This window comes from Amphiprion ocellaris, chromosome 5 (genome assembly GCF_022539595.1).
Source record: "Amphiprion ocellaris isolate individual 3 ecotype Okinawa chromosome 5, ASM2253959v1, whole genome shotgun sequence".
Classification (NCBI taxonomy): Eukaryota; Metazoa; Chordata; class Actinopteri; family Pomacentridae; genus Amphiprion; species Amphiprion ocellaris.
Window position 1 is genome coordinate 38,605,263 of NC_072770.1, and position 16,739 is coordinate 38,622,001.

The 16,739-nt window shown below is 38.7% G+C and overlaps 1 protein-coding gene across 6 annotated transcripts in view; it reads left to right on the forward strand.

Moving 5' to 3' along the window:
• Positions 1 to 16,739, forward strand: part of LOC111567141 (poly(rC)-binding protein 4-like) — a 145,777-nt gene that overhangs the window by 116,417 nt on the left and 12,621 nt on the right. For all 6 annotated transcript variants that reach the window (XM_055010601.1, XM_035947168.2, XM_055010602.1 and 3 more), the window contains 2 exons: positions 3,108 to 3,163; positions 13,724 to 13,893. In XM_055010601.1, the coding sequence (XP_054866576.1) occupies positions 3,108 to 3,163; positions 13,724 to 13,893 (226 nt within the window). The remainder of the gene's footprint in view (positions 1 to 3,107; positions 3,164 to 13,723; positions 13,894 to 16,739) is intronic.

Below are 16,739 nucleotides of genomic sequence, written 5' to 3' on the forward strand. Positions count from 1 at the left end.
GGAAACAGAAACTAATATATGCTAACAAGAGCCAACGATAGCTAGGAAGAGCCACAAGCTTATAGGGGTCTATTGGAGCGAACATAAGCTATCTGAAGCTAACACACACTAAGTGAAGCTAACAGAAGCCATGTGGAACATGAAGAAGCAAAATGAGTCGAATAGGAGCTTTCTGTAGCTAATAGAAGCTAACAGGATATGCTTGGAGCTAACAGCAGCTATCTGGAGCTACAGCAACATTAGCTAGAGTTTACCACAGTCAACTGGAGGTAACAGAAGCTAACATGTACTAACAGGAGCCATCGTGAGCTAAGAAGAAGCCTTCCAGAATCAAGAAAGGCTTTCTGACACTCAAAGGAGCTAGCTTTAACTAAAGAGGGCTTTCTTGGGCTAATAGAAGTGAGCAGAGGGCTATTGGCAGCTAGCATTAGTTATCTGGAGCTAACAGGCACTAAATGAGGCTAATAGGAGCTAATGGGAGATTACAAAGGTCAAATGGAGCATTAACATGCTAACAGATGCTCATCAGAGCAAATTGGAGCTAACAAGAAACACCAGGATTTCACGGGAGCTATCTGAAACTAATAGGAGCCAACAAGAGCCATCAGGAGCTCACAAGAAACACAATAAACTAACAGAAGGTTTCTGGAGCTCAAAATAACTAACTAGACGTGATGGTGGCTTTCTTTAGCTCAGAAGAACTTGCAATAACTATCTGGATCTAATATGTGCTAACTGGAGCTAACAAAAGCCACAATAGACCAACAAGATCTTTCTGAAGCTCAAAAATGCTAACTGGAGCCAGTGAGGTCTTTCTTTAGCTAATAAGAGCTAACTATATGGAGCTAATATGCGCTAAATGGAGCTAATGAGTGCTAAATGGAGCAAAACCGAAGCTATTAGGAGCTAACAGGAGATAACAAGGGTGAAATAGAACATCAAGGCATGAACAGAAGCTAATCAGGGCAACCTGGAGCTAACAGAAGCTAACTACAGCTAACAAGAGATATCTGGAGCCAACAAGAGCTGTCAGGCGCTAACAAAAGCCACAGTAGACCAACAAAAGCTTTCTGGAGCTCAAAAATGCTAACTAGAGCCAATGAGGTCTTTCTTTAGCTAATAAGAGCTAACTATATGGCGCTAATATGCGCTAAATGAAACTAATGAGCACTAAATGGAGCAAAACTGAAGCTAATAGGAGCGGACAAGTGCATAGTGGAGCTAAAAAATGTTAAATGTCCTCATTAATAAATGAATTTAAAGATTTTTAAGATGAGTCAATCGTGGCTTCGGTCATCGCTGTGATCATAACATGGTTTCTAGTTTTCTGTCCATGTGTAAAAGTGTGCAGCCGATCTGTCAGCAGGAAGATGTGTGCTCACTTTGTTCTTTGACTTTAAGCCTTTTTTTCTTTTTTATTCTCTGACGGAAAATCTGCAGTGAATGTGAGAAAAAGCCGATTTATTCAGAAACCTTCTTTCCAAGTCATTACCTCGAGTTTCATCATTCCATCAGAAACACAGAGGATGTTTGCTAACGATGTATTAATTTTATCGGACACGCTCCCAACTTATCTTTTAAAAAGCACAATCCCCTCTGTTCGTTTGGTGAGGGAACTTTTTCAAGTACATAATTAGATAATTAAAGTTTTGCAGTCTTTATTTAGCACTCCGTCCTGAATGGCAATGTGTGTGATGGCTCCGAGTTAAACTGCTTGATTCACTGAAAGGTGGGAAAAAAGCCGAGGGTTTGTGGAAAACGTTAAACATCTCCTTATTCATCTTTAATGCTGAGAGATGCTCTTTATGAGGCGGCTGAAGGAGAACCACTGTTAGATCCTCTTCAGGAGGTCAGAGGTTCCTGAAAACGACGAGGTTCAAGAACATTTCAGCAGAATAAATGTTTGCTGCTGCTTCTGGTGATGATCTCTGCTCAGACGAATACCTGAAACTGAGGCAGAGAAAGAAAGAAAAAGAGTCTGACAGGGAGGAGAGGGAATGAGTAACGAGAGAGAAAATACAAAGATATAAAGATAGACAGCTAGCAAAAGGTGGAAATAAGAAAATAAAAGAATGAACAGGAAAAATGTTTATCTTAGTGCAAAAAGGAAACCAAAAATCTCAAATCACAGAATAAAGTCTGGAATGAGGTGGAAGAGATGTTTAAATTAAACTTTTTGAAGGAAAGAAGGAAGGAAGGAAGGAATTAAAGAAGGAAGGAAGGAACAAAGGAAGGAATTAAAGAAGGAAGGAACAAGGAAGGAAGGAAGGAAGTAAGGAATTAAAGAAGGAAAGAAGGAAGGAATTAAGGAAGGAAGGAATGAATAAGGAGACATGGAAGGAAGAAATTAAAGAAGGAAAGATGGAAGGAAGGAAGGAATAAGGAGTGTGGAAGGAAGGAATAAATAAAAGAAGGAAAGATGAAAGGAAGGAATAAGGAGAGAAGGAAGGAAGGTGTGTGGAGACATGAAAGGAAGGAAGAAATTAAAGGCATAAAAGGGAGTAAGAACAGGAAGACATTAAGGAAAAGAAAGAAAAGAGGAAGGAAAATGAAGAGTTAGAAAGATGTCAAGTAAAGGAATAAAACTTAAATAATGAAAACAGGAAAAGGAGGTGAAGACAGAAAACAAAAGAGGAGGGAAAAGAGTCAAAGGAAGAAAAGCAGTTTAGAGAAAGATGGGAATAAGGAAGACAAGAAGGAAGAGAACAAAAAGAGGAGGGAAAAGAGTAAAAAGGAAGGTAGAAAGTTAGGAAGGACAGGGGAGTAAAGAGAAAGAAAAGTAGAAAAGGTAAAGGAATAAAGAGGGATTAAGAAAAATGGGAAAGAGTCAAAAGTGGGAAAAACAACGGGAGTGAGGACTGAATGAAATGCTACTTAAGAACGAATAAAACCAGAAACTTGTTGCTTCACTTTCTCTCATTAAACTGAACTTTCAGCTGCTTATCATGATCTTTACTTCTTTATTTCTGCGTCTTTCGTTCAGCCTCCTCCTGCTCGTCTTCATTTCTGACCTGATCAGTCGCTGATCCAGTTCTGATCCCTGCTGATTTACCGCAGAGTTTTCCAATCGATCACGGCAATTGATTTGTGTCTGTTGTGTCTCTCAGGAGGAGTCGAGTCGAACTCTCAAACCACGTCTCAGGAGCTGCTCATTCCAAACGACGTGAGTACAAAGCTCTCCAGAACTTCACACCTACACGTGAACTCTTCCTCCAAACACCTCCTCACCTAGCTTCAGGTTTACAGCATACAACCTTCATCTGAGTCCAGTGTTTCTGCCTCCATCTGTCCTCAAACATTCAGCTCTGGAACAAAACAATGGATCTTTTGCCTCTTCACGTCTTTTTATTTCTGTTCGTTGATGTCGCATGTGAACGTTCGTGTCCACTGAAAACTCGAGTTTCACATAGTTTAGTTGGAGTCGGAGCAAAAGTAATCCAAACCTGACTCTTTTCCCTCTTCTTCCTTTTCCTTCTTCCCCTACTTTCTTTTTTCTCTCCTATTTCTGTCCTGTCTTCCGTCCTTACTCCCTTGTTTTTCTGCATTGCTTTCCTTCCTTTGTTTTTACTCACCTTTGACTGTTTTCCCTTCTGTTTTCTTTCTTTTCCTTAATGTCTTTCTTTCCTTACTCCCTTTTTATTCCTTCGCTTTACCCCTTTCTTGTTTTTCTTTCTCTCTTTACTCTCTTTTCCTTCTCCCCTCCTACCTTCCTTTTGACTCTTTTCCCTTCTCTTTTCTTTCTTTTCCTTCCTTATTCCCTTCCTTTTCTGCATTGCTTTCCTTTCTTTGTTTTTACTCACCTTTGACTCTTTTCCTTCCTCTTTTCTTTCACCAATTACTCACCATTTTTACATCCTTAATATACATATTTTTTCTTTCAATTAATGGCAAGCACCTGTAAAATTACTACCACCACCACTACCAGCTAAACCCCCCAATGCTGTCTGCTTGCTAACATACCAGGAGCTAACAGGCTGAATCATCAGTGTATAAACTCTGGCTTTATTCAAATTAAAGCTGCCACAGACTGGATGATTCTGATCTATTTAAATGCCTGACAGTGAGTTTGGTCCGTATATTATTCTACAAACAGCAGGGTCAAGGAAAACATGGACTCTCTGCTCTGTTGCTGCTTCCTGCCCTGCAGAGCAGCTAACAAGGCAGCCAAGCAGTGAGCAGCTCGGTGTCGGACTGAAGGACGAGTGACGTTTGATGGACATCCCGACTGTTAGGAGGTCAAAGCTGTGACCTCTGCCTGGTGTGACAGCCCGAGGCCTCCGTCCATCCATCACAGCAGTAATTCATCCAGTCTGAGCTCAGCTGCTTGAAGGTCCTCTGTGGTTTCGCTGCTCAGTACAGCTCCGTCTGATTTATCAGCACAGCGCTGAGCTGTTTACATGTTTCTGTAATAGGACTGCTCGCCTGATAATCTCACTGGCTAATGGCATGTCGGTATTGTGACTGATCGAAGTGATAAAAAGGGAAATGATAGAACGAACACACACACACACCAGAGGAGCAAAATCAACATATTTAGTTGATTTGCTCGAACAAATGAAAGCAGCGTTGCACCTGGAAATCCAAGAGTCCGTCCTGCAGCACAGGAGCTAACCTCTGGTGTTGTTTTAGACCCACTTATCCAAATCAGTCTGCAGAACACAACAGTCTGGCTGCGTCTCGTTATCATTCTGCTACTGGAGAAAATAAACACTCTGGTTTGTTTGTATTTCTTTAAACCAATCACACTTCAGTGTTTCGTCAAACTACTTATGGTGAAATTATTTTATTGGAACATTTGGATGCGGGGAGACGAGAACTATGATTACAATAAATAACCCAGAGTAAAACACCAGCAGGGCTGCATTACTGCAGGATAAGTCAGTATTTTCAGTAGTACTTTGACATGATACCTGCCTACAAACATCACTGCTGAAGCTAAGGATGTCTGACCAAGTAGTGCCCTCCAAGTGCCCCCCAAGTTGATCAGAATCATTTAATTTTCAGTATCTGACTTCACCGTGTCCAAATCTGATGGCGTTTTCCGGATTAATACACACTTAAAATAGCTGCAGTACCTGGATGTTTCTTACCGTTTACTACCGTAACCACCAGAGAAGTTGTCATTTATACTATGGTAGCAGATAACATTATGGGGATTTAGCTAGTAATGGGGCACCATAACAAAGAATTCTGTGATGCTTAATGACCTCTGGCAAAGTTTTTGGTGTGACAGGAGGTTGTTGTTTTCTCTAGTGAAGAAAACAATAGATTTTCTAGATAATACACACTTCAACTAGTGTAGATCGACTGTAGTACCTGGTTGTTCCACCAGGTGGAGCATCTTACCATTTGATACTGTAGTCACCACAAAAGTCAGTCATTTGGACTACGGCAGTTCATGTTCAAGTAGAGAGCATTGTGGGGTTTTAGCTATTAAAGGGGTACCATGACAAAGACTTCTGTGATGCTTAATGACCTCTAACCACTACCTTGTGGCCCAAATTGACTAAAACGGCTATATCAGCACAGGACAATTGTCCATCAGTCAATCAGTTGCTAGCTAGTAATGCTGCAGATTATTAAGAAAACTATTAAAAATTTTAATCCCTGGCATGCTATCACAAGTTTGCGTTTTCCCTTCATGACACCTGTGTAACACCAAACGTAAATAAAGGGGGCTTACCTTGACCAAATACACTCTTAAAGTCCTTTAAAGTTATTAAGCAGACATTGTGGTAGTTTAGCTTGCAAAGGGGCACCATGACAAAGACTATTCAGACGCTTAAGACTTCCGACGGTGTTCTTACATGGAAAATGTAACAGAGCTGACTTTGTGACCGAAATTATGTGTTTGTTGACCAAAACGAGAGAAAATGCCCACTGTATTATCAATTAATTAATTGATAATGCTGCTGATTATTGATTTAGTGAGCTTAATTAGCATTCCTAGCATCCCGCCACAAATTTTTCTCTCCTTATATACGACACCTGTATGATGGTGGACGTAAACAAAGAGTTATCTGTTGGTTTTGTTGATTGTCACAGAAATGAAGACATATTCTGTTTTCTGGATGTTCTGTGGAGGCTCGGCAGGAGAATATATTTTTGCAGTGTGTTGTCACCATGAAAGCGAGAGGAATCATCCCATATTACAGTCACCACTTGTTGTTTGCTGGATGCTGACAGCAGCGACACACCATTTATAAAAAAAAAAACAAAAAAACAACAGCACCGGTTGGACGTGGTTCACTGAAGATCTGGGAGGATCTGAGGAGGGAACGTGTTCTTCCTTTTAGCACTGGGAGGATATTTATTCCCTGTTTCCGCCTCACTCAGCTCCTTCATCCCTCCCCCACTTCGCCCTGCTACACCCATCCATCAGCCGCCGTTAGCCCGTCGTCTAGCCTGCAGTCGGAGCTCAGGATTAAATGCAGCAGCTCGGTTTGATGAGTGTCGCTGTGAGGATACTAACTCAACCAAACGCATTATCTTCACCGCCAGTCGGACACTTACTGTTGGTGTAATTTAAGCGCTAATACGAAACACGTTCTGCTTCCTGAGAGAGCTTCGTTTCCAAACACTGATTGAAATAACTTCATTCAAAAAGTTGTTATTGCTCACTGTGGAGCTGGAGCGCCTTCATTCCCCCAAAACATTACGGTTCAAATGCACTTTATCTTGTATACCAGCATTAAGGACGCAACCGATACATAATGTCGACTAAATCATCGACCAGATTGGTTGACAACTAATTTAACGGTCGATTACTTGGTGACGTCTTTGTGTTTTGACTCTAAATGCTGTCATATGAAGGTTTTACTGCTGACTGGAGAGAAGTCGGTCACTGAAGAGCCAAAGATTAACAATCAAGAGTTTTTTTCTACCTGGTTTACAAGGTAAATGTAGTTTTGTCTACACAAATGTGTACGGTTAGATGGTAAATGTAGCACCAGAGGGTAAATGTAGCATCAGAGGGTAAATGTAGCATCAGAGGGTAAATGTAGTGCTAGAGTAAATGTAGCATCAGAGGGTAAATGTAGTGCTAGAGGGTAAATGTAGTGCTAGAGGATAAATGTAGCATCAGAGGGTAAATGTAGCATCAGAGGGTAAATGTAGTATTAGAGAGTAAATGTAACATTATGGGGTAAATGTAGTGTTAGAAGGTAAATGTAATATTAGAGCCTCTTACTGTTTAATATTTTACTAGAGACTACAGTTCATGTTGTCAAATAGAAAGCATTTGGGTTTAGCTAGCAACGGGCACTATGACAAAGACTTTTGTGATACTTAATGACCTCCAACCAGAGTTCATACATTTCTGATAAGACATGAACACAGAGTAAAGTACACAACTAGCATCTTTAATGTCTTTATGGTTAGTGGACGTGTTGAAAACAACCTTAAGCTAAATTTTTAAAGCTGATTGTGACAAAAGAGCCTAAAAAGTAGTCTAACCAGGAAGTAAAAGTACTGTAGTTAGATTAAGCTAGTAAATTACAGAAGAAAAGAAGAGGAAATGTGAAATATTAAGGTTGAACTCTGAATGGATTAAAGCTGCAGAACATCAGTAATTATTGCGGTGTTGGGGGTGAAGAATGACTCATAAAACCCTCCGACCAGGACCAGTGATATTAGAGCCGAATGTCCCAGATTCTGAGGACTTGACAGCAGCAATCTGCTGTCGTCTCTGCAGGAATCCACCGTCGTGTTCGCTTAACGCTTCCTCACGTTGGCCTCTTTATGGATGAACACTTTAAAGGATGCGAGGAGGTCGTTTCACCCGAACCTGACGAGATAATCAACACCTCCGCGGGTGCCGTCGCCTTCCAGACGAAGCCGAGCGGCGGATCCAGGCTACCGTTGGCGTGTTTTTGGCATGTTTGGCCTCACATGACCGGCCTGAGGGAAACAACAAAGAGACCGTTGGCTCAGAGCGGAGAGCTTAAGCCCGGAGCATGCCGTCGTGTGATATGTTTGTTTGTGAGTCGGTTTCAGGGCCGAGCGGAGCGGCTTAATGACGTCCTACAGCTCACAGCCGGAGCTCCAACAGCAGCCCTCCGCCTCGCTCTCCTTCAGCAAACCTCCCAAATTACAAGGGCAGCAGGGAATCACCCAAAAATAGCCGCCATCATCCTCCCCGTCCTCCTCCTGGCTTCACCCAGCAGCTCTTACATAAAGCAGCTCAGAGGCCCCAACTCTTCAGGCCACTTCCACCGTGATATTCTGCCTTTTTAACCCTCCTGTTGGGTTTGTTTCTCAGGAACAGCAGCAGTGTTTCATTATCCAGAAGTGTCAGAAACCAAAAAATCCCAATAAACATTGATTATATCTCATTATTAACTCAACTACTAATCATTTAAATCAATATTTAGTTCAGTGGTGTTCTTTACTTCTCGCAGATCAGTGGTTCAATTAGGATAAAGTATTAGTGTTAGAGGGTAAATGTAGTATTAGAGGGTAAATGTGGTATTAGAGGGTAAATGTAGTATTAGAGGGTAAATGTGGTATTAGAGGGTAAATGTAGTATTACAGGGTAAATGTAGTATTAGAGGGTAAATGTGGTATTACAGGGTAAATGTAGTATTGGAGAGTAAAAGTAGCATAGTGTAAATCTATGTCCATCTTCAAACCAATTCTGAAACAAAAAAAGAGCTCCGAGTCAACAGATAAGAAAAAGTAGAAAAATACATCAAATCGCAACAGCTAGCTTGCACTAATTTTGGCTTCTAACGATAAAACGAACACGATCGACTGCAGTATTGACAAAAACAACTCGTGTAGCTCATGTAGATAAAATAAGTTGGTTCCAGCAAAGACAAACCTGACATTGGATTGACTTATTTAACTGCTTTCCAACTAATTTTTGGTCTCAACTGCAGGTGCTGGTTAGCTTCTACTGTAGCTTCTATGTGAGGCATTTAGGGAACTTCTGTAAATTGTAATATTGATTACTACAGTAATTAGTAGCACCAACTTTATTTTTCTTTCTCTACTGACTTTCCCACATTTGCTGCTGCAACACTGGAAACTCCTTGTCGTATCTTATAGCATGCTAGCAGGGTTAGCATTTAAAGCTACACTCTGAGACTCCTATGAATTTTGTACGATGTTTTCCAGTTAGACTCAACTGAATGTTTAAATGACAAAAACACAACTTGATGGATTCCTTTAGTTTCCTCTGCTGCGATACAAACATACCGAACCGTGACCTTTAAAACCAGCTTCACCCCAAACTGTAAATTTAGTTATCGTTCTGAAAGATCAGACGTCAGGAACCTGAAGTACTCGAGACGTTTGGGAGGCTTTTCGTGACATCTGAAGGTCGATTCCTGGTTGTCGTCTGCCGTCACCTCGTCATTTTAGATACCAGAGTTAAATTATCTCAGAGCTTCCCAGAATAACTGGAGCTGCCGGTCAGATGACTGCTGGTGAAGAAATGTTTGTGGTGCAGATAATGAGGCTTTAACGGGGTAAAACTAGACAAATATGAAGCAGAAGGTCTGGAAAGAGGAAAATCAGTTATAAGGAGATAAAAGTGAGACTTTAAATCTTATCAGAACTCAAAAACTAAAACAAATCTACTGATCTATGATGTGCCAGTTTTCAAATTTAGAAAATACATTTTTAATAAGCGCCCCATAGTGGTCAAATGTGGTCTGAAAATTTGTTGAAGAACCCTTTTTGGTTCCTCAACATTCATCAGACTAAATATGAAGAACAGTATATAAAAATATGTGTAATTAATCGTAGCTTATGTTCTTCTCGTGAAGTTTATTAAAAGTTTCTGTCTTGTAGTTTATTTCTACAGCCGATTCAATCCATGGAGTTGAAATGTTTTTAGTATCTTGAGGTTTTTGTGTTGAATTTGATGTCGAAATGTTTTATTTATTTATGACTGTAATTTTTAGCTGTTTTAAATCATTCTACGTGTTTAAATGGAGGAACAACTGGACAAAATAATCTGAATTACTTGTAAAAACTGAACACTGCAGCGAAGGTTTCTAGAAGAACCTCAAAGAACCCTGTTTTGTGACGTTCCCCTTTGAGTTCTTTGCTATATTATCATATGAATGTGTCGTTTAATCCCGAAAAATGTCAGAAAATATGTGACGGTTCCTAAATATACTTGTTTTCTCATTTACAACAAGCACATAGGGCGTCATTTGTGTAGAATTATGTCAAACAGGAAGTCGAATTTGCCTAAAAATGTAAAAATACATCTCTAAAACTTGCATTAACGTCTCCTATGTTGTCTGAAAGAACTTCATAATTTAATGACAGAAAGGTTTTACAATAGATGTGTTAACACTGGTCAACGTATAATTTTACAAAAAGATCCTCCAGGAATGTTTTCCCAGCGACAAATTCTTTAAATTAAAGTCTTAAACTTTCCTCCAAAACATTCTTAACCCTTTGATGCACAACATGGGTCAGAAGCTGCCCATATTCCATTGAATAAAAGACAAATAGAAGATGCCCATATTCCATTAAATATGGGCATCTTTTGACCCATGTTGGGCATCAGAGGTTTAAAAATCTGTGAGGTTCTCCTAATTCTGACAAAGTGGACTTTGATTTTGGCTCTTTCACCTTCATCCAAGAGGTTTCTTTTTCAGTTCCTCATGAGTTCAGAAACTTTTTAATCGAATTGTAGTTGGATACATAAAAAGCAAACCAATAACTTTTGCCAAAAACATCACAACACTGCAAAGATGCAAGATAGAATGAAAGACATTTGTTCATTTTAGAAAAAGATGCACTGGTGACACATTTTCAGCATCAAGATCATCAATTATACCAACTTATTCCTTTTTTTCCACTTTACTGTGAAGAAACTTTTACTTTATTTATATGATTCTGTCTCCATGTTCAAGGCCAAGCTATTAATTTGTCACAACCAAAAACTAATTAGAATATGTCTGTAAAAATCAGTTTGTTTTGATCACAAGAAGAAGAAAATGTGAAAGAACTAGAACCTGAAATGAATCACTTCACCCTGAGAGTTTGACTCCATTATCGTCTATAATGATAAAATACAACACAAACACAGAATAAACTGTAAATAACTGATGAAGTTATTGAAGATTTTGTCCTTTAATGTGGGAAATTACAAACTAATGAGCCGAGCTCAGCGTTAATTAGCTGTTTGTTCACTTAGTTTCCAAACAGTGATCAGAATAAATAAATATTGCTGCTGCTTTTATTGTTTAACTCGATTAAATGAGATTATTCCTCTTTACCTGCTGCCACCTCCTCTTAGAACACTTAAATCCTGTAAATACTCAAGACTTGGTTATTATTTGGTATTTGTAGTGCTGAGAAGGAAATTATAAGCAGGAGAAGACACTTTATATGATGCAAAGTCATGAAAATTTGTATTTTTGTCCAAGAAAAGTGTCACCAGAACTCATTTGGTCTGAATCCTCTTCTGATATTAAAATATGTGATTTTCTCCTGATGATATGAATCCAAATGCTGTATTTTTTAGCTCTTTTCTTGTAATTTATTCTAGTTTTTTCTCTACTGGGAGCTTCGGGCTTCTGTACACAAACACAGATTGAATAATGCATCAGCACATCATCAGTTTTCTTTAAATTTAGCTCCACCTTCAGCCCTGACAGCCTCCTGACAACACGGATCCGCCGTTTACAAAAAAGCTAACGAGACGTATTTACTGACAGGAAGGTGAAGCAGTAATGATCCGTCTATTGTTACCTCCTGCATGACTGAAGCCTCACCGGGACGAGTTTAGACCTCCGGAGAACAGATGAGTTCAACACCTGTTGCTGCTTTGTAAATCTGAGACAGCAGCAGAAAAAACAAGACGGAGGCTGGAAAATAAACATAGAAACACTGAGGAGGCTGCAGGAAAATCAGCAAAATATCTGCTTTATTTCATCTAAAAGCATCATGTTCTTTCTGCTCAACCACCTCTGATTTACTTTAAAGTTTTTATCGTGAGCTCTGAATATTTTAAATGCTATCTGTGCAATGTTAGCTTCATATATCAAATACTTTCTGAGATAATTCTGTAGTTTTTCTAAATTTGAGGCTGTTTGAACAACAATATCTTTGGAGCTATTAAAGATAAAACACTGAATTTTCCACTGCTGTTTTGTTGTATTTTTCTGGTAAAAGCTGAGTTATTATTATTATGGGTCTGTTGAGATTCATGTCTTAATTGTTCTTCTGTTTTTACTGTAGTTTTGCTTTTGTTAAACTGAAGAAAACTCTCAGCATGGTTACATAAAGTTGTGTGTCGTCTGCATAGTGGTTTAACATATTTTGTTGGTTTCTGTACGCAGAGCTGGGATGGGCCCAAAATATTTGATATATCAATGTAATATTTCACAAATATCCTCATCAGTATCCATATTTTGTGCTGTAAAATTTTCATTCCAACCAGGGATAGTTAAACAGAAATTGTTCTCGTGTGGTTATTGAGATTCATGTCTGAATCCATGAAAATTCTTGTCTTGGTTTGTGGTTTTTAACGTTACAAAATGAAGCTGGCTGCTGAATTTTAATTTTTTTCTTCTATTTTTTACTCTAGTTTTGCTTTTGTTACGCTAATAAAAATTCTGAGCAGTTGTATCGGATTATAGTCTTCTAGCGACATGGTTACATTAAGTTGTGTGTCATCTGCATAGTGACTTAACATATTTTGTTGATTTCTGTCATTTCTGTAAGGCCCCAGAATGGAGTCTTGGGGAACTTCATGGGTTATTTTTCTGTAACATTTCAATTCAGCCATAATCAGAGATTGTTTGATTTACTTGTCCGATATTACAGATTCTGAATCAATGACATAATGATAAGTACCAGTGAAAATTTCAGGGTTTTATCTTTAATAGTTCCTCAGATATTGTTGCTCAAACAGCCTCAAATTTTAATGTGTGAAAAAACCTGATGTAAGTGGGTCAACAAGCCCAAAATATTTGACACTTCAATCTAAAATTTCACAGATATCCTGATCAATATTCATGTTTTATGCTTTAAAATTTTCAAGCAAACCAGGGGTAGCTAAACAGAAATGGTTCTTGTGTGGCTATTGAAATTCATGTCTGTAACGTAACGTAACCTCCCGTAGTCCACCATGACCTCCCGTAGTCCACCATGACCTCCCGTAGTCCACCATGACCTCCCGTAGTCCACCATGACCTCCTGTAGTCCTCCTGGACCTCCTGTAGTCCACCATGACCGCCTGTTGTTCAAACAGGCTCAAATTCAATGTGAGGAAAAACCTGCTGAAAGTGGGTCAGTGGGAAATAAAAAACTAACAAAAAATTACCTCAGGAAGTTTTTAATATATCAAGCTAAAAATGTAATGTAATTCAATATCAATGTAAATATTTGTATTTAATGCTATAAAAATTTCAGGCAAATCAGGAATGGCTGAGCAGAATTTTCTGATGATTTAAGGTGGAATGACCTGTAAAGAAGCTGATTTAGTCCTGTTGTCGCTCCTGCAGTTTGTTTTATACATTCAGAGTCACTGGATGTCAGTTTGTTGGTGTTTATTTTCCAGAAATTGTGCTTTTTTATTGTGCTCGTGTGCTTTTAAAAGGATGTTTAGTCATTTTTGGCTCATTAGTGTTACATAAAACATAGAAAATAAAATAAATGACTTTAAAGACACATCAGCTACCACGTTGGTAAATAAAGTCTTCTTCCTACATTGATTCCACCTTAACTAATCCTCCTCGTCTCTTCCTACTCGCAGCTGATTGGCTCCATCATTGGTCGCCAGGGAACCAAGATCAATGAGATCCGGCAGGTTTCTGGGGCTCAGATTAAGATCGGCAGTCAGATCGACAGCACCAGCGACCGACACGTCACTATCACCGGGACGCCGATCGCCATAAACCTGGCTCAGTATCTGATCACCACCTGGTGAGTTTCCTCAGGAACTGGAGCAGGAAACACAAACATCCAGTTATGTCTAGTTACAGTTAGTTTAGGTTAGTTTCCTCTCCAGACTTTTCCTCACTACTCTGCTCATCATCTGTAGATAGATGTTTCACCATGCTGAATGTATCTCCAACAACCTGCTCCTCTGTTCACTATTTCTGAGCCATGCTGACTTTATTTATTCATCCAGTCTCTGTGGAAACACTGCCTGCAGTTCAACTTGAAAACTAAGAATTGAGTCGGTCATGGAGAATAAGTTGCACTGAGGAGGGCTGACTTTTGGGTTTTTTTTTCCAGAATTTAGTTCAAATGCTTATTTTTTGTCACATTTTTTGAACAAGACATGTAGAATGAACCAGTTCTGAGGAAATACCATCACTTTGAATTTAGGTTTTGGTTCATTTCCCGATGGAACCACATGTAACACGTGTTATGTTCAAGAACTGCCCAAAAATTGGTGATCTGACCATTCTGTCTGTTTCTGGCTGATAAATGGCATCATTTCAGCAATTTGAATCCAAAAGATAACATGAATTGTTTCTAGATGAATAAATTCAGTTTCTTTTTAGGCTTTTAGGATCTCTGTAGTTGTTGTTCAAAATAAGACAGAAAAATGGACGTTTTCTTCTCCAAATCATAACTTTTACACCTTTATGAGCCTCTAATTCTGCTGCTTCAATAATAATTTTAAGCTGTTTTGTAGTTTTTCAGTCAGAAAACCAAATATTCCTAAAATAACTGAATTTATCTGCGTGTTTTTTGATAGAAACAGCATCCGACTGATGCTGCAGGTTAAAACTGAAGAGTTTTAAATTAGATGTGAAGTGCAGCTCTTGACTCAATGTCCGGTTATCGTCCAGCAGTGTTTAATTGCAGCATCATTACAGCACAAAGGGACTCTTTTACATTCAGGAAATATCACCAATAGTATCACATCAGAATCGCTGCACGACAAAAAGAAATTAACGGCGAGGAGGACGAAGCTCCTCGCTGGCATTTAATCAGACATCCGACGCCTCAGACGTGGGATTCAGGCACCGGGCTGCTTTAATTCAACGTCCAGCAGCATGATTATGCAAATCCATGATTGAACTCTGGATGAAATTGATATTTCACTGAGCGTCATCCGGCGCTGATAGCAGAAACACTCAGACATGAATATAAATGTAGACGGACACTCGGTCTGAAATGTCAGGTCGAGGAGGTGAAAGGAAGCGAAGCTGCTGTTTCTGCCGGACGTTTAATCAGCTGCAGACAGAAACGACAGTCAGGGAGATGCATCTCATCCACCTACAGCTCTGGGACTTAATGGACATTTCCAGGACAAACTGTGGATTTTATAAACTGTTTTATTTGTTTACTATCAGATTTCATGATTATATTTTGGAGTGAACGTGGTTAATTGACTTAATTAAGGACTTAACTTTGGTAATAAATCATGATTATTCGTAAAATTCACCAAAACAGAAAGAATCGTTGGATTTTCAACTTACCGTTGGTCGTTGAACCTATCATGTGTGACATTCCATCAAGAAGATGAACTAAATGTGAGCTTAAGATTGTCATATTTCATCTAAATTATTCTACAGATCTGATTCAAGAAGTCACCAAAAATAAATAAAAATACAAAAACTCCACTGATTCTCCATGACTGACCAACAATGGAAGAAAAAGAGAAACTTTCATCTTTCCAACTGTTCTTGAACGCGTCGTGTGACATTAATTTATCATCATTCTTAAAACCATAATGTTTCATCAAAGTCTGTTTATTCTACATTCTCATTCACAACTTTTCCAAGAAAATCCATTTGCACCAAATTGTGTTAGAAAAATGTAAAGATTCCACGACTGACCCAGCTGGAACCAACAGGGAAACATTCTGTTTTCAGGTTGAACTGCAGGCAGTGTTTCCACAGAGAGACTGAGAGGAAAACCAAAGCTACTGGATGAATAAATAAATGCAGCTTGGCTCAGAAACAGTGAACAGAGGAGCAGGTTGTTGGAGATACATTCAGCATGGTGAAACATCTTTCTACTGATGATGAGCAGAGACTCAAAAATGATCAAATATTGTCCAAATTGTTGAAAATTGTCATTTTCAACAATTTCTGAGTCATGTTTTCAAGTAATTCTGGATAGTTTTCAAGTTAATTTGGACATTTTTAGGTACTTTGGGAAAGTTTCTAGTTATTTTAGGCAAATTTTGGGTCAATTTGGGCCATTTTTTAGGGTCATTTTTGGACAATTTAATTGTAATTTGGAAAAGCTTTAAATTATATTCTACAGCTTCAGGCTGAGAGGAAAATCAAAGCTACTAGATACATAAAATAAATGCAGCATGGCTCAGAAACAGTGAAAAAAGGAGCAAGTTGTCAGAGATACATTCAGCATGGTGAAACATCTTTCTACAGTAGAGACTCAAACATGAACAAATATTGTCCAACAAGACTCAAATAGTTAATAAAGTTGTCATTTTGAAAGATTTTTGAGTCATTTTGAACTAGTTTGAAACTAATTTGGACACTTCTGGATACTTTGGACAAGTTTCAAATTATTTTAGACGTAGAGAGACATGAAGACAGTTAAATAGCTGTAGTATGTAACTCTGACATGTTTTCTAGTGTTAATAACATCTGCTAGCATTTCCATTCATGTTGATTCCAGGTTATTTTTTAGTGCAAACTAAAATAAAATAAAATGTAAGTTTAAAAAAAGTTTCATGGATTCTGCAGCTGTTTCTGACCAACATGTGTGAGTCGCATTGTTAGTTTCAGATCTTGTTGTGAGTTTATTTTGAAGATTAGAGACAAAAATATCGGTGAAGTTTC